Source organism: Saimiri boliviensis, chromosome 16, assembly GCF_048565385.1.
Source record: "Saimiri boliviensis isolate mSaiBol1 chromosome 16, mSaiBol1.pri, whole genome shotgun sequence".
Classification (NCBI taxonomy): Eukaryota; Metazoa; Chordata; class Mammalia; order Primates; family Cebidae; genus Saimiri; species Saimiri boliviensis.
In genome coordinates, this window is record NC_133464.1 from 5,114,601 (window position 1) to 5,133,737 (window position 19,137).

The window sequence follows — 19,137 nt, forward strand, 5'->3', positions numbered from 1 at the left end:
CTCTGCTTAGCCATGGATGAGGCTTCAATGAGTGAACAGAGACAAGCACTGTGAGAGTCCCTGGCCCAGGGGAAGGGGCCCATGAGCTGCACTGATCATGGCTGTGGCTGTCACTTAGGTTATCAATAATGGAGTCTGTGAGAAACTGAGGGAAGCACCTCTTGTCTTGAATTTTTGTCTTGGGAGCACCTTCAAGCTACTTACTAAATAATAGCTTATTATGTCATAATGAAGACTCACTTCCACATGGTATTTAAGCCTTCTTTCCCTTACCTTTTTTTATACTTTGTATGTGACACTCTCAGATTAGGTTCACTGTTCATAATAAACCCTTAGCAGAAACCAAACCTTCACGGGAGCTGCTTGCCGTGGCTTCGCCGTGACAGGTATGGCTCCCAGCAGGATCACAAGTTCAAGCTCACGGTGACTCAGCGTTTCCTTTCAGGGCCACACGGGTTAGAAACGGGTCACACGCTCTGAGTCAAACACTGCTTGCTTTCAACTTAGAATTCAAAATCTGACCTTTACTGACAAATGTTATCCTGCAGCACCACCATCATTTCCACCATTAATCAATACAAAAGGAGACTCGGAATAGCTTTTGGGATTTAAGAGCCTAGCTTTTCTGGAACCAAACCCATCTAAGCTGTTTAAGGTATGCTGAAGATAAACAATGAATTACTCTTTCTAGCTTTCATTAAATCTCAATTCCCAAAAGCAGAAATTGCATTCATTCCCCACATGTATGATATACAAAGGGAAAGAAAAATTGAAATAGCACCTATAAAACAAACAGCTGGAGGGGTGTGTGTGTGTGTGTGTGTGTGTGTGTGTGTGTGTTGGCTGGGTGGGGGAGAGTTAGGAGAAAGCATTAAACACAGGAAGAACCATAAGTGAAGAAGGAACTTTTAGTAACCAGCATTTGTGTTAGTGTTTCTTCATTTTTCTGTTTTTATTTGAATGTCTTGGTTTGGATTTTTTGGTTTTGTTTTGCTCGTCTGACTTTAGGGAGAGCTCGCCATCTTGTGGAATTCCAGGTCCGCGCAGTCTTACTGCCACAGCTCAAAATACAGGAACCTAGAGACTTGTTTCCTGTTTTAATCATCTGCGGAGGCAGATGCTTACGCAAAGTGTTATGAATACTGTTTTCATGCAGTTAAGCCTCAGGAGGTGAGGTCTGTATCTGTATCGCTTATATTCTGCTTAGGTAAATGTCCTATCTGCTGTTTCTAGATAGCATTCCTATGTCACAATCAGGAAAGTAGTTTTACATCCATTTTAATGCGGAAAGAAACTTCCATAAATTTTCATGTGATGCTTTCAACATTTTCACCTTCAAAAACAGAGTCGAAGGTAAAAACCACTTTTCTACCTTTAACGATAAAAGTGAATCACAGACCAGGCGCAGTGGCTCACACCTGTAATCCCAGCACTTTGGGAGACCAAAGCCGGTGGATCGCTTGAGGTCAGGAGGGAGAGACCAGCTTGGCAAACATGGTGAAACCCCGTCTCTACTAAAAATAGAAACATCAGCCAGTCATAGTGCCGTAACCCTGTAATCCCAGCTGAGGCAGGAGAATCGCTTGAGCCCAGGAGGTGGAGGTTGCAGTGAGCCGAAATACCACCACTGTCCTCTAGCCTGGGGAACAGAGCTAGACTCCATCTCAAAATAAAATAAAATAAAATAAAATAAAATAAAAAAAGAGGTGGGATGAATTACAGCAATGTTTTCTTTTCTATGGAGGTCTAATCACATAAGATAAGCATTGAATATGCCTTTAGCTCAATTACTGAGGCATGTATATTTTATTTTGATTCAGGTAGCTAATGAGTTGTTATGGAACAAAGAAGAGACAGCATGAATTTGAAAGAAGAAGTCTTGTAATTTTTGTAGTATTTGTTTTAGGGCTCAGTGTACTTTATCCAAATTCCACTAAAAGCTGCACTGTGGAATGAGTGAACCAGTGAAAAGATGCTGTGTTTATGTGGTCACATGCGGGCTGCTTTATTCTACATAATAGAAATGGAAATATTATTTTGAAAAAATCAGACAAGTAGATGTCATGATAACAATAATGTCATTCTTAATAATAAACTATATATAATATATAATACATATATTACTAATAGGAGATATACTAATTATTCATAATAGTAGATATAATTATCTACTTAATAATAGTAGATGTATTACATATATGTAGAATCATGCAGCCCTCAGAATCACAGCAGATTCAGAGAGACTACAGGGATGTCTTGTGCTCAGAATAATTTTTTTTTTTTTTTTTTGGAGACAGAGTCTTGCTCTGTTGCCAGGAGCCAGGCTGGAGTGCAGTGGTGCAATCTCGGCTCACTTCAACCTCCACCTCCTGAGTTCAAGCAATTCTCCCTCCCAAGTAGCCTCCCAGGTAGCTGGGACTACAGGCACACGTCATCATTTATAGACAGAAAAAGGGAAGTGCCATACAGAAATCAGCAGAGCAGTGTAACAGCTGGATTGGTTATAGGTTGGTGTTTGTCTTATTTGAACAATTGAACACTCAACAGTCTATGAGTGGTTGAAGTGTGGCCGCTGGGATTGGCCAAGTCTCAGCCATTGTTACCGGCGCAAACTCCTAAGTTAGGTTTTCAATCTTGTCTGCCTATTAAGCTAGGTTATAGTTCATCCACAAGCACTCAAATATAAAAGCACGGAGCTCTTCTCCGGCCACATTTAGTTTTCTTTAACACATAGTATTAAGCATTCTACAGATAGCAATATCCTTTACCTATGAGTACCAATTTTAAGAAAGAGATTCAGAAGGATCATCAGTTCGTGAAAAGTTAGAAGGCTCGCAAATTCAGGTTTATATTTCTAATTGTGAACAACACAGTTTCCAAAATTATATAACTTAATACTCATAATTACTAAACAAAGATTAGATACCAACCTAAATTTAAACATTAAACTACTATGAACTCCTCAAACCTAACCAACATTGTAAAAGTGAGAAGATTCACCAGTGTTATAAATGTAAGACCTGCATAACATGAACCACAAAAATACTGTGATGCATACTGTGTTATAACTTGAAAAACAGCTTGCTTTACCATTAAAGTTTTCCTGTGAAATTGCCACTGTACAAATGGTCCAATTGATGTCTTTATGAATCTAGAGGGTGGTGAATATTTTCATGGAAAATGTTGTTTTGCACCCATTAGATATTTATGATACATTTTAATAAAATAACTGCTTTGTTCAAGAGAACTGAATTATTCATGATTTTCCTGAGTTCTTTCCTGTTGGAGCTCCTTATAAAGTCACCCCTGACTGTTTGACTTTCTAAATAGCCTAAGTGACTCCAAATTCACTTTTGCAAAGAGAAACGAATATCAGCATCGTAGCTCAATACAGAAATCCCTGTTTTCTGAAATCCTCCCACACACTCACACACTTCAAAATCCTCCCACACACTCACACACTTCAAAAGACTCATCTAAACCATAGATCAAGAAGTTAAATTGTTTATTTAAATTAAAGATTAGATTATTTCTTTTTTCTCCATCAGTAGCTATGTGTCTGCAATGCCAAGCACATACCCACTTGTACACACACACACACACACACACACACACACACAGATGCACTCTAAGCCACGTATCAGCTCGAAGCTTTGACTTCTGCTGGTTCGAAGAATTGGGAGCAGAGAAGCCCAAAGCTCTTCTCTTCCTCACAGGTTATCTCTCAGCATGCAAGCCCTAGAATCCAATTAGGCGCTTCCTCCCAGGGTCAACATGTTCAATTATCCATGTTCAAGGTAGAAAAACACAAAGTTAATCTCAATTGATGGGTTTTGTCAATACTGCTGTTGCATAAAAGGGACTGACTTGAGTACAAGCTTCTTCATGTCTCTGGCTTTGATTTCCTCCTTTATAATATGAAGGGATTTGATTAAAAATATTTCTAATGTCCTGGAAGCTTGGAATTTTTATATTCATATTACTTTTGCCTGGGTTATCATACTTTAATATGAGCACTGTCTTCTAAATTTCTATTGTATTTTGGAAACAGAAAACCCTAAAATAGTTTTTCCTTGTAAATAAAACACAATTTTGATAAGGTCTTTTATACTTCTTGACTACTTTCCACCTACACGACATGACAAACCATGTCCATAACCCTAAACGTCTTCACTGAAATGTAATGACAGTGATTAGCAATGTGGTAGTAAATTAGGCTAATTCATTCTCTTCTCCTGAGCACACCTGCACCATCACTCGCCCCTCCAGGCAGCAGCGGGACAGAGGTTGTCCTGTAATTTCTCCAAGTGGTTCTAGGAGTTCAGCCTTGAACTGGCTCCAGCACCTTGGAAAATCCTTCCTCTCTCCAGTGCCCTCTTGACTCCTGCATCTCCAGCTTGCTGTCTCAACCAGCAGCATCACTGGCTCTCTGACCATTCTTCCCCTCCCCAGCACCCCGGTTCCCCACAGCCTTGTCACCTTAAATGGCACAACCATACCACGTGTTGCTCATGACACAGTCACAGGAATCATTCTTGATCTCTTTACCTCCTATCCTTCCTTAGGTGCATCCATCCTTCCCAACCTTCCTACCTTCAGAGAATAACACATGTTTTTCCCTTCCTCACTGCCTGTACCACCACTCACGTCAGGGCCATCACCCCCTCCCCACAACCACACCAGGAATTTAGCTCTCTGCTTCCAGCTGGGACTACCACAGGGACATCTCTACAGATGCAAGTCACCTTCAAAGTGAAAACCAATTTCCTTGCATACTCAGAACCCCCAACCACTTCTAGCCAACTCAGAATGAAATCTAAATTTCTGACCATGACTGTTCTTTCCGTGTTGCTGCTATTATCCTCCCTCTTTCCCATACAGCTCTAGTCTCAGCTCCTGGCCTTCACGTTCTCCCTTGAACAATGAGTGTGTTCCCTCAAGCCCCTTGTACATTTCCATCTGCCTTGGACACCCCTCCACATCTGTGAATGGCCTCCTCTGGTGTCTGTACCACAGGTATCACATGATAAGAGGCTCCCGATTAACCCATCTAAAAGCAGGACACCCACCTGCTCCTCTGTTCCCCAACCCTGATTTATTTGTATCATATCACCTCGACTATGATGGACCTGTTTGTTAATGTCTCCCCAGTCAGAACATAATGGCTTCAGATAGAGAAACAGCATGGCAAAGCAGAGAGAACTAGAGATATTCTCGCAGGCTTAAAGCAGCCTACGTGTGTACTCAAGAGGGGGCTTGTTGAAGAAGCCCCACCAATATGTTCTCTCAATAATCACTTAGCCTTAACCACTGCCTTGACTACATGCAGGTGAGAGAAGTAATCCTTCTCTCTATCTCTGCGTGTGTGTGTGTGTGGTTTTCTCCTATAGCATCCTTTAGTTTCTGTCACAAAAGTTCTCCTAAAATTGTACAAACTCACACTATTCCTTGAGATCTAACAATAAAGACCCCCAAACTATAAATAAGGTGTCAGCAGGTGTCTGAAGCCAATCCACGTGCCCCTCAGAGCCTAGTTCCCACACCCCTGCCACTGAATTGAGTTTGGATCAGAATCCATTTCTCTCTTGCTCTCTTCTCCCAACAACTTCTCTTCTGAATGGGGTTCATTTCCCATATTGTTTCTTTGTCTCATCCTAATGCCCATCTGGACCAATCCTTTTGGCAGAGTCCCACTAAACCAGGCCATTAGCAGCGCAAACACTGAGAAAACATTCTTCACTCACTGTCTACATGGCCTGTCACCCCCATCGATCTCCTATGACCAAGGTATCCCAGTATTAACACAGCGCTTTCTTCCTCCAGTAAAAGGAATCAGCCCCTCAGCTTATGTGTGCTGTCCATCTTAATCTGTGATACAACTTCACCTGACACCCGTGAGTACTCATACTTACTCAAATCACATTGCCCATTATCTTAAAACAAGGCCATGGGTTGGGAATGCTTAAGTAATGTTATAGTCAAAATACTTAAAAGGAATACAGGAGTTTATATATGCTCAATTTCTTTTCTGATCTAAAAACTAGTAAAACAGAAATATGTTCATTCAAACACATACAACTTAACCCAAACAATTAATAAACAGTTAGAACATTGTGAGGTGGACAGTTTCAACCCAACAGTATCCAACAGTTATCTTTTACTCACCATTTTGTCTCTGGAAAGTAACAAGGTAATTTAAGACTACCAAACTGCAATCTCAATTTGAAGGCATGGCTTTTAGAGACAAAATACTTTGTCACTCACCGGTGTGCACATAAATTATTAAGATGAAGTCCGTATTTCTCTTCCGCAGATAACCCATCCATCAACAAGTAGAAAATGAGAAAGTTGCTCTGGCCAAGAGGTTGTGAAACAAGTCTGGATTTTTCTAGCAAATACGTATAAATTCTGGCTGGTTGGGAAAAGAAAAGTGATTCTGTTAAATGGCAGTATTCATTTCATTTCCATAAATTAACACATATTAATTAATTACAAGAGATACGAGGACTGTTGATTTCGCCCTTTCCCATCTATTTACATTTTATTGTATTGTCTTATTGCATTAGCTAGGACTTTCAATACGATGCTGAAAAGACACAGCTTAAGGGGACAGCCTTCCCTGTCCCATATCCAACAAAGAACTTGGTGCATAAATACAATCTGAACCAAGATTTGCTCTTGCCTGTAACAAAGGCTTTGAAATAAGCTTTGGAATTTGCCTCATTAATGTCTCACTGTTTGAGTGTTGGCCATGCTTATATGGTGGATATTAACACACACTGTACCAACAAGCATTCCCAACAACTGGTTCAGAATTACATATGACCACACTATTAAGCCATGGTCTCTTACTGCTAGAAACATGGGAAGAAAGCCACTGCAGCAAAGGAAAATGTAATCTGAATTCACACAGATACAGAATAATATACAGAATGTATTTTAGGAAGAGGTAGGTGAGGTTTCCGTAAAGTAATACATGTCCAATGTGAACAGTTTTTAGACATCTTTTATTGTGACCACACATGTGTGGTAATAGGACTACTATCTAATGCCTATTTAGTCCTGTTTTCAAAATTTTACAAAATTTTAAAAAAATGCCAAAACTGCAAAATGGGAATCACAACCTCAATTTTGCTTTACAGATTAAGATCAGCAATTCAGAAGGTACTGTTGGTAAAAATTATGATTGTATTTTTGGCATGCTGCAAATTTCATTGTTTCTGGAACATTTTAAAAGGTGAATATAGGGTTTTTTTTTATCATTATGAATATTCAGATTATACATTTCAATTTTATTTTTATTTATTTATTGAGACAGTCTCTCTCTATTGTCCAGGCTGGAGTGTAGTGGTGTGATCTTGGCTCACTGTAACCTCTGCCTCCCCAGTTCAAGAAATTCTCCTGCCTCAGCCTCCGGAGTAGGTGCAGTCAGGTGCATGCCACCACGCCCAGCTAATTTTTGTATTTTTAGTAGAGACAGGGGTTTGCTATATTGGCCAGGCTGGTCTCGAACTCCTGACCTTGAGTGATCTACCTACACTGGCCTCCCAAAGTGCTGGGATTACAGGAGTGAGCCACCACACCAGACCTGTATTTCAATTTTAAATGCAAATGTGAATTATTATAGTTTTCCTCTTTGAAGTAAGAATCTATTCTCAATATTATTTGGATGAGGGGTGTTAATGAATGGCAGTTCTTAGAAAAGCAAACAGATATAATTATCTCCTACATTTGAACTTTTAAAAAATCTTATTTAATGAATTTGCTAATAATTATTCTAAAGTTCAGTCACTAAAAGCAAAAATGTGATGTCTCCCAGTTTAATTTTATACAGCAAATCTGCTGGAACAACTGGAACCACTATTTACAGTGCTTTCCCATGTATTTAGTAAGTGGCCAGTTTAGCTAATCAGAATTCTTACTGGAGATTTTAAAAATTTCAAAAATAATATCTCTAAGTGAGAAAAGTTGTCTAATGAGACAACTTTGGGAAGAGTTGCCAGGAGAGCATAAATAAAAGGTCTTTCAAAATATCTCTTTTATTGGTAAGAGTAAAGCCCAAAGATGATGGTAAAATTGGAACCAGGGGTGGTGTCAAGCCCTGAACTAGTAACAAACCTCAGTGAGTGAGCATGTGCACGTGGGTGCGTGTGCACCTGTCTCCATGAGAATCAATCACGTGGCAATTTCAAGTTTTAAATATTTTTTCCTCCTTAAATTCTTTGCTGAAAACATTTTCTGCTTAATATTATTAGTCTTGAATTAATTTACTAATCAAGAGGATACTTTTTAAAAATCTAAAGACATTTTAAATAAACCTGCCATGATAATCTTCCTCCTCTTCCTAGTCTTTAAGCATGAAGTGTCAGGTGAGAAGGGAGAAGGGATAGACATCATGCTACTGTTCTTGGAGAAAGGGTTGGCTAAGCCTCACTTATCCCAGCCAATATGCAAGCTCTGCTTGAAGCAGTTTCCAAAACTAATCAAATTCCACAACATGGAGTCTCTTCAATACATTTCATCTAAATTCAAAAACACTGTAATTATTAATCAACCTGGTTAGCTCATCTCCAGCAGTGAATAAAATTGCTGTGGATTAGCAGAATTCTGATCAGCAGGGTTTCAAAATATGTATATATCTTGAGTGAGCTTTTAGATGGAGGCAAACACAAAACAGCCCAAAATTCAAATTGCCATGAGACTCTAATATGCTTTCAAATGGAGAAATTCGGACCTTTCGCTGTGTCTGAAATGAAACCATAAAAATGGAAGGAATATGATGGGTTTCTAAGTGAAAAAGGTTTCAGGACACATTCATGTAAGTGTTCACACACAGAAAGAAACGTTCCACTACCTGAGCTCTTAACTTCTCAAGACTTCTGTGTTTTAAAAGCTCTTTTGTGTCACAAATACTTTTGACTAGAAACATACTTGCAATTCTCTACAAGTGTTCACATATTCACATATGTGTTCCAAAAAGTTTTGTTGCTGAAAAGATATATATGTTTGTAGATTATATGTAACATAATATGCAATAAAGTATTTCATAGGGCTATACAGCTTTTGTTCATTATGAAAAAATTGGTGGCAATAAACTCTTTCAGGAAATAATTCCTGCCCTTGTTCTTCCCACTGACTTCCAGAAATTTCCAACACGCACTCTCACCCTGTCACACCCATCTCGTTATGGGTACATGACCACTTAGGGCCTGTACCCAGAAAGTATTGTCATGCCTCCAATTATTAACCACCAAAATTGTACTATCAATTAATTAGAATAGCCAAATGTTTTCTCTTTCATACCTATGCATTTCTTTCCATTTCATTATTCACAGTCAGGGTGCCGATCACTCTGGTGGTATAAGCTAAGTGAAAGTGCCTTCTGGAGGAGTCAAATGGACGGGTCCTACTCCTCAGTCTGACATTGCCAATCCCTGCACCCCTCTGGGCCTCATTGTCCTTACCCCTAATACGAAGAAGAAAAGACACAAAGGTCCCAAGATTCCTCTGGACTCCAGGATGAAGGCACTACCACTTAAAGCACCTAATGTGTACCAGACACTATTCTAGTGTCTTTCTCACATCGCCTCATTTAAATTCTGTTGCAGGCCTTTTCCCATTTAAACACAACTGTCTCGTCTCCTAAGCCCAGGCTGTTTGCAATAAATGATGTTGCTCTTCACATAAGAACAACTAAAGGACTTCGAAACTTTTAAAAGAATGTCCTGCTAAGTATACAGTTCTAAGACTATTTGATGGTGGTAACAAAGATAACTATTCACCTTTTATTATATCGCTAGTTCATTTACTTAACATTAGGATTTGGGGAAAAAAAATAAAACACAAAGCAAAGGCCCTCATATCTTTGCCATTTCACTTTTGTTTACTTTGAGATTTAAATTACCTAAATAGAAAACATAGCCTGGATATTTTTACTGTAAGATACTTTCTATTGTTAGTAAATTTCAATTTCAACTTAAATAGACTTGGATATCTTCAGGGTACACACACCAAAAGCCAAATATTCTTCACATTCCTCAGGGGGACTCTGGACCTCCCTCCCTTTTCAGTTCCTCCCACTTATTTCTGGGAAAGGGAGAATCTAAAATTTGAAATAAAAGTGGAAGAAAAAGAAAGCAGTGAGTGATTTAAAGAGCTATGTTAACGTATTGAGCATTCATGGGAACTCTTAAGAGTTTGGGGTGATGATTATCCGCCTTGGACAGAAGGAGAAAATGAGGCATGGAAGATCCAGTGAGCTGCCCAAGGCCAGCGGGCACAAAATAAACAAGCCAGGACTCAACCCCAGGCCTTGTGGCTCGTCAGGACTACAGAGGGAGCTTAGAGCTTAGAATCAAGCAAACATCTGCCTTTTGAGCTCACTGAATGCATTGCTGATGGGGATGAATTTGGCCCTCTGCACATTCTGGGCACAGCTAAATGCATGGCCTGATGGACTGTCAATGTCTCCAGTCCTTTGCAAGTAAGTTCTGGAGGAAAGTGTAAGAAAAGAAAACAGTATCATCAAAAGAAACCATCCCCTAACCCACAGTATCCATAGGAGACCATAAAATACTCTATTTCTTGGAATATGGTGGCTTTCTGAAAGTCCTTCAATCTGATTTTGGTGAACAGAATTCTCTTCAATAATGAATATTCCAGAAGAGGAGGTCATGTTCTTGTTTGCAAAATTATTTGGTCAATAGCTAAGATTTACCTTGCATAAACAGAATGACTCAGTTTTGAAGATGTAGCTGCTAAGTGAGATTTGGGACATGGTGGGTCCTGTGCTCCCTTCACAAGGCCCCTCAGCCAAAGCATATTTCTGAAGATGCACTGAGGCCATGTGCTTGGCACCCTTTATTGGCACTGGCTCCTTTTCAGAAGCAGCCTGATTAACCTACTAATAGATCCATCATGATACCAGAAATAGTCAAATTCAAAAGTGGTTTATTTCCAATTAAATGAAAAGCAGCTGAAGGGAACACAGGAGACTGTGGAGTCTGTGTAATTTTAAAGCTGGATAAAGTCGATCAGTGACATTCACCCATTCACCTGAGTTGACAACCCAATGGCCAACCTGCAATTCCATCTAGAAGGCCCTTTGCACGTGCCCAGCTGCCTTGCATGAAGATGGTTTTACAACTTGATTTATCATTGCCAGGAAACAGGTGACTTGTGAGCAAATTAAAATAAGAAAGAGCTAACTAAAAATATCACTATCACATATTTTGAAGATTGAAAAACAATAAAGTGATTATTTGATAAGAATGAAGCCACTATATTATTCTACTTTATCTGGGTATGTTACATGAGACAGTTCTGCCTACTACATAAAAAACCGCATACACTCCAATGTGAATGTAAACTTTATAGTTTTATACCCATAAACGACAGGGAATGATCTTGTACAGAAGAGAAAGAACTGTCATTCCTTTTCCAGGAACAAGCCCTAAGTGGTCATGTACCCATAATGAGATAAGTGTAACAGGATGAGAGTGCATGTTGGAAGTTTCTGGAAGTCAATGGGAAGAACAAGGTCAGGAACTATTCTTTCTTGAAAGAGAAGAAAGGTTATTTCCCCAACTTTTTTTTTCACAAGGAACAAAACTGTATACCTCTATGAAATACTTCATTGCATATTGTTACATATAATCTGTAAACACACACACACATACATATAGGACCATAACTTATATGGTCACATATATACACATATTACACATACATGTATATACACACATATGTATATACATATGTATTCAGGGCCATAACTTATATGGTCACATATGTACACATATACATGTATATACACACACATGTGTGTGTGTGTGCGCACGCGTGCATATATAGATATATATATATATCTATATATGTATTCAGGACCATAATTTTTTGAAAAACATATATGAATATGCCATTAATGTCATAAATGGACTAGTATGCCACACAATATAAACCCCTTTGCATGCTCAGATGAAAAATACAAACTGGTAGAGATTCAGGCAATGATATTAGCAAATTACCTCAAGTCTCAAATAAAAGGTACTGTATGGCTAAAACTAAGTCATTGTTGGCAAAGTTTTCCTTTCATTTATATAATAACCTTTTATAAACTGTCCGTGGGATGATAGTAAGATGTTGTATAAGTCACTCAATCCTGAGGGAGGGTGCACGTACACCAGGGAACCTAAACAATTATATTCTAACATAAATAATCAGATTGGGAAAATACTTTTAGAAACCAGACTAGAATGTTATTTATGAATCACATTTTCCCCCAAACCAGAATAATCCTTCCTTATTTATAGTTGGTGTTTCATAAAACTGAGCCTGATATTTTTTATATTGTGATTTGTGGTTGCATCTCTGATGAAAGATTTGACAAGTCCCAGCTACTCAGGAGGCTGAGGTAGGAGACCTGCTTGAACCCAGGAGGTGGAGGTTGCAGTGAGCCGAGATCACGCCACTGTACTCCAGTCTGACGCCTGAAGACAGAGTGAGACTGTCTCAAATAAATAAATAAATAAAGTACAATAGTAACAATGAAAGAAACAGCACCTATCGACCTTCAAATTAGTATGATGATACTCCCTGTCCAAAAATATGGTAACAACTATTTCATAAATACTGATAATTTAAAGAAAACCAGTCTACCTAAAGAACAAACTTAAGCTGTAATCAACATTTATTTCACCTAGTTTGAGATAATGTAGCCCCACTCCAATTTGATTAACTATTTTAGTGAGCATTTACCATTCAGAATGCTTTTACAGGGGACTGATTTGAATGACTCAGCTCTCTTTAAAATGTATGTAAAGTAGTTTAAGTTAATGTGTTTTTAATTTTTCTTTGATGAAAGGAGTCTTGGCAACAGATGGATTTTAAAGTATCACTAATGTATAACAAAAGTATCATTTACTGATAGCTTCTTAAAGTGTTCAATGCCTATATTTTTGAGCAGTGATGATATTCGTTCTTTTTTTTTGAGAGAGAGAGAGTCTTGCTCTGTCACCAGGCTGGAGTGCAGGGGCACAATCTCGGCTCACTGCAACCTCTGCCTCCTGGGTTCAAGCGATTCTTCCGCCTCAGTCTCCCAAGTAGCTGGGACCACAGGCATATGCCACCATGCCTGGCTAATTTTGTGTGTGTGTATCTTTAGTAGAGACAGGGTATCACTATGTTGGCCAGGATGGTCTTGATCTCTTGATCCCGCGATCTGCCCACCTCGGCCTCCCAAAGTATTGGGATTATAGCCGTGAGCCACAGCACCTGGCCCCATATTTATTCTTAAACTGAAAATCATTTTAAAGTAAAAATTCACACAATAGATCTCTGTTACTCTTTGTTGCGGGATGGACTGTATCCTACAAAACGTATATATTGAAGTCTTTATCCCCAATACCGTAGAATGTAACCTTCTTTGGAAATAGCACCAATGCAGAGATACAATAGTTACCCCTCGTCATCAGGGGATATGTTCTTAGATCCCCAGTGGACCCCTGAACCTGGGGATAGTACCAAACCCTGTATACATGATGTTTTTCCTATATATACACACCTATAAAATTTAATTTATAAATTAGACACAGCAAGAAATTAACAGAATAACTAATAATGGAATACAACAATTACAACAATATATTGTTCACAATTCCAGGGGTAGAAGATTGTTTCCTACCATGGATCCTAGCAACTTCAGCATACAATTTGTTTTCTTTCCTTATTAAGTTGAGAACTTTCACCTTTTCACCAAAAGGAAACACTTTACAGTTTCTCTTTGGCCAATCCAAATTTCCAGCCTCACCACTCTTTCTGAGGCCATTATTAAGTAAAATAAGGGTTACTTGAACACAAGCACCAGGAAACTGGCACCATCTGATAACTGAGAGAGCTTCTAAGTGCGGAACAGGCAGGTTGTGTAAACATCACAGATACACTGAACAAAGGGATGATTCACTTCCCAGGCTGGATGGGACTGGAGGGCATGAGATTTCATCACGTTGCTCAAAATAACGGGCAATTGAAAACTTAGGAATTGTTTATTTTGAGAATTTTCTATTTAATATTTTTGGAACACAGCTGACCTTGGGTAACTGAAATCACAGAAAGCAAAACTTTAGATAAAGGGTGAAACTACTGTACTCAAGTTACAATAAGGTCATACTGGAGTAGGATGTGTCCTAATCCAACGTGACCAGCGTCCTTTGGAGAAGAGCAGAGGCACAGGAAGGAGTCCATGCGTCAATAGAGGCAGAGATTGGAGCAATGCATCTCCAAGCCGAGGGGCACTCAGGATCAGCAGCAACCATCAGAGCTAGAAATGGGCAGGGGAGATCCCTCCCAGAGAAGTCAAGAGCTCGGGCCTCTGCAGACACCTGAATTCTAGACTTCTAACCTCCAGAACTGTGAGACCCTTCCTTTCCGTTGTTTCCAGCCACCATATTGGCATTCATTTGCTACTGCAGCTTTTGAACACTGAGTAACACATTCTCATATCCACCCCACTCATTCTATGCTACAGGCACAGGAGAGAAGTACATGCTATTAAGTTATTCTGAGAGCCATGGGAGCATCCGATCCACAGCTAACAGAGCACTTGGACAACGCTGGGCACTAGGCAGCATCTTTAAAATTATCTGGTCCAGCTGGTGTCTGCCCCTTCCTCTTGCTTATACAGAGCCAGCGTTGGCATGAGAGAGCACGTGGCAGCCCTGAGGATGTTCCATGGCACGTCCTGATGACTGAGTGAAGATGTTCCTTCTTGGAAACATCAACCCACTCTTTATAGGATGGGTAATATATCTTTGTACTCGACACCCTTTCTACCTGATAGTGAGGTGAAAAAAATCAAAGATCAATCACTCCAGTGGAAGTTTAAAGGAACTCCTTTCACAGGATGGAAAAAATTGAATGGGGTGGGAATTTCTCCCAGGTTAACAATCCCCGTCCCCCACATTGGGGTGGACTCCATATCTGGATCCCCTTCTACAACCTCTTGGAAGGTGCTTTTCTCTCTAACCATTTCTTTCTCCTTTTCTTCTTTCTCTGCCTAAATAAATCACTTTCTGCAAAACTCTCTGGGGTCCGATATTTACTTACGAGCGCACGGTGCCCAGTCGGGTCCTCCCTTCCACTCTTGGCTGAGTGAGGGACCAAGAGCCTGGAAGAAAACAGCCCACAGGGGAGTGAGCTGAGCCTAGAACCTGAAGAAACTTGTCCTATTTATTTTCTTTTTCAGTGTAAACATTTTTAGTTTTGTCAAAACTTTACTCCAAAAAACATGACATTGGAACTTTCACTCTTCTGATAAACATTTTCTGAACATGTCCCTTTTATTTCTTTTCTTAAAAACAGGAAACAAAGAATTGAGCTCCCAGTCTCACTCCTTCGGGGCACTGTGGGTCCTACCACGTTTATGGTCTAGGTGGCATACTTGTGTGAATGCAATCGCAGTCAGCCCTGGCTTTGTTACTTTCTTTTGTAGCAGTTGTATTACTCTCTAATAAAAAAACATGAAAAAGGATCACTAAACCATGTGTCCAGAGTTTTAAAAGAACACAGCACAAAGCTATCAAACAGACAAACATAAGTGACAAGAACTAAGTTGAGGATGTTAATTAGCAGAACAGAATGAGTAGAAAGTCCACGTGGAAAGTGGAGAAATGCAGAGCACACCTGTCGTCGACACCCCGATTGCCATTTCCATAAGAGAAAAAGAAACTCTACACGAGGCTGAAATTATATTGAATTTACAGTCACAGCTCCTTAATGATTCAGAGGGCTTTTCAGGGCCCCCAACGGCTGCAGGCCCATCATCAGGAATATGCATCATCTCTGGGTCTCAACGCTGCCTGGACAAGCTGCCTGAGGGGCATGTGTGGGGCTGAGACGCTGAAGATTTCAGTGACCACGTGTTCATGGAGATTGTTGATTAACAGAAGGCTCAATTCATCAGTGTTTATGACAGAGTTTTCCAGTTCTTTTTAATATGTGTATATAATTATTTTCTAAATTAACATTGCTAAAGAAAAGGACCCTCTAAACTATCCAGAAAAATAAATGAGGAAAAAAAAAAAAAGAAAAGAAAAAAGTGTTAGTGATGAATAACACCTTCAGAAGCCAGTTGTTTTCTCTCCCTCTTGGTGAAGGAAACATGAAATTGAGAAGAAAAAGTCATGCTGGTGACACCGCAGATGAGCTTTTCTTTCTTGCACTAATTGTGCATAAACACGTGGGGCTGCTTTCAGCTCTCAGCACTCCCAGGCACTGACAATCTCATGAGTCACCTGGGAATCTTGTAAACTGCTGCCTCCATCAGCCAATCCACAGCATGGCCTCAGATTCTGCATCTATGACAAACTCCAAGTGATGACCCAATGCTTGCCCTTGAGCCACACGTTTGAGTGGCAAAGGCGCTGGAACATGGAGCTTTGAATGTTTTAACTTCCTACTTTTGGAGAATGTACTACCCTCTTAGAGAACATCGCCACAGCCCACCAGTCACTAAAAGTTCAGGGGATAACTGCTCTCAGTATTAGAGAAGGAAATCCGAGTCTCTCCCTTGAAGGAGCGCAGGCAGCCAGGTGCTAGGAAACCAAGACTGAACACCAGAGCTTGAGGCTGGAAAGGTCTTCATAACAGGGCAGACCTTCGGAACTCTAAGCCAAGGGTTTCAAAAACAAATGAACAAATAACTTTCCTTTTGCATAAATTAACCCTGTAACTTCAACATCGGAAAGGCTCTTTTCATACTCTTTTTATGCATGTTATCTATCACATTTCATTTGTAGAAATCTGATTCTGACATACATTTTCTGCAAAATACAATGTTTTGTTTCTAGATTATAGTCAAAACTAACTTGTGTTTCCTAAAGGGAAAATAGGGTAACTTTAAAAAGCAAAATAAAATTAAGCTCTTTCAGAAATCGTTTATAATTAATTGACAAATGTTTATGTGCTGACAGCTGTGGCAAAAGTTTTTAAAAATTTTGACTACTTCAAGTATATTAAAAATTCTACCTACAATTGTATTTATATTATTAATCTGCATGAATAATCTGTTTTAATTGGAAAGATGTAAAATCCTAGGTGAATTTTAAATTAGCTAAATTTGAAATAAGGAGTTTTCATAAAATATACATTAAATATTTAAATCAAATATGAAACTGGGTTTAGTTTGGTGATTATTTCTTGATGTTTAGATTTAATTCAATCATTTAAATATATGGATTCAGTTTTATTTGAAATAGATTTCAATGTGTGTTGTGTGAAGAAATTATATATAATACTCAGGTATTATTTATTCAATTAAAGTATTTGAGTTTGTTTCTGTGTTCAGCAAGGATGATCTCTTTCAGCTATGCTTGGTTTGGGTTTGGTTCCTCGTTATATAGTTTATACAATAATCATCTTCAAAAGGTCCAGCTTGCATTTGAGAATATGTTTCAATTCACAATAACTTTAGTACTTATATCCTGACATCCCAGGTACACACACACACACACACCCTCAACTGAGTGCCTGAGTATTCATCCTTGTTCTAATCTAATAAAAACTTCCCAGAAGTATCTAAAGATGTTTATACACATAGTCATGGTGAAGAATAGGTTTTCTCTGCCCAGCATTGATTGATACATGGTGTCCTCTGCTGTGTGCTGTGTGCGACGTGGCCATGTGCTGGCTCAGCACCAGAAACCCACATTTGCAAATACCGCACTTACCTCCAGTTAGCTGCTTTTTCCTCTCACAGAACTGCAGTTCCAAATACTTGATGAAACAACTGGTCGAATCATTAAGTGTGGTCTTGGCATGTCCAAAGGCTTCTAAGATGCACAGGACCTGTAGGAGAGGAGAGCATTTTACTGAACTACTCATATTTTTAAAAATCAAATTGAGGAGTAATAGCAAAGATGCAGGGAATACTGCTTGCTCTGAAAGTTTCCACACTGCGCATTTAATACCGTATTGAATTGTTAAGGCTTTTTCGTCAAATGCAAGCTGCTGGCTTCCTATGTCTCAAGTTGTGGCCGCCATTCATGAAGTAATAATAGATTGCTTCACGACGCTGCACTCTCCCTGTACATAAGAGAAGGAAAGCCATTCTCTTCATACACAGAACCAAGCTTAACAAATGTTATTGAGATTTCAACCTTGAGTAGAACAGTCACGTTTGAATTTTGGAAGGGAGGCATTCAAATTAATATAAACAATATTCAGAATTTATTTTACAATAATAAATTTATTTAAACATTGGTATTGAACATTCCTTTGAATCCTTATTTACTTCCCACGAACATTCTTTTCAACCCTGAACCCCCTTATCCTCCGGGCCGTGCTTTTGCCCACCAACCACTCTCTCCCACAGGGCAGCAGGGAGACCCCCCCAGGGGAGCTGCTGTGCTGCCTTCTCTGGCTGCCCTTTGCTTTGCTGCAGACCCCCAAGTTTGTGGCTTTGCAATGCTATGGTAAAGCTCCCCAGACCAACCCTAGGGGCTGAAATTCCTCCTTGACTTGTTTCCTTAAGCATTAACAGTAGAATAAAAGTCACTGCTTCTCCATCAAATGACTCTGCCTGCGGAGGTGACGGGGACCAAGCAATTCTCCAAAATGTATGAAAATCTGCGGGGTTCACTGTACTATCTGCCTTTCGATAGTCATGTTCCATGCGATTTCTGCATCAGCCACATGAGGGAGCACAGTAACACCTTATTGATACACTGGCTTGTTATGCTGTTCCCTGTCGTTTCTAATCGTGTTTTTTGAGAATGTTTTTCTATTTTTTTTAGTGCTTTGATCCCACTTTTTTTTTTTTTTTTTGAGACAGTCTTGTTCTGTAGCCCAAGGTGCAGTGGCATGATCTCAGCTCACTGCAACCTCTGCCTCCGGGGGTCAAGCAATTCTCCTGCCTCAGCCTCCAGAGAAGCTGGGATTAAAGCTGCATGCCGCCACATCGCTAATTTTTGTATTTTTAGTAGAGATGGGGTTTCACCATGTTGGCCAAGCTGGTCTCAAACTCCTGATCTCAGGTGATCCACCCATCTCGGCCACCCAAAGTGCTGGGATTACAGGTGTGAGCCACCACACCCAGCCACGTTGATCCCACTTTTAAATTTCCTGGCATCTGCTACATTAAGG

General features: G+C 39.6%; 1 protein-coding gene across 4 annotated transcripts in view; it reads right to left on the bottom strand.

Annotated features, from left to right (window-relative positions):
• Nucleotides 1–19,137, bottom strand: part of MYO16 (myosin XVI) — a 695,568-nt gene that overhangs the window by 292,920 nt on the left and 383,511 nt on the right. For all 4 annotated transcript variants that reach the window (XM_074387449.1, XM_074387448.1, XM_074387447.1 and 1 more), the window contains 2 exons: nucleotides 17,724–17,841; nucleotides 6,265–6,412 (listed from right to left, as the gene is read on the bottom strand). In XM_074387449.1, coding sequence (XP_074243550.1) covers nucleotides 6,265–6,412; nucleotides 17,724–17,841 — 266 coding nt within the window. The remainder of the gene's footprint in view (nucleotides 1–6,264; nucleotides 6,413–17,723; nucleotides 17,842–19,137) is intronic.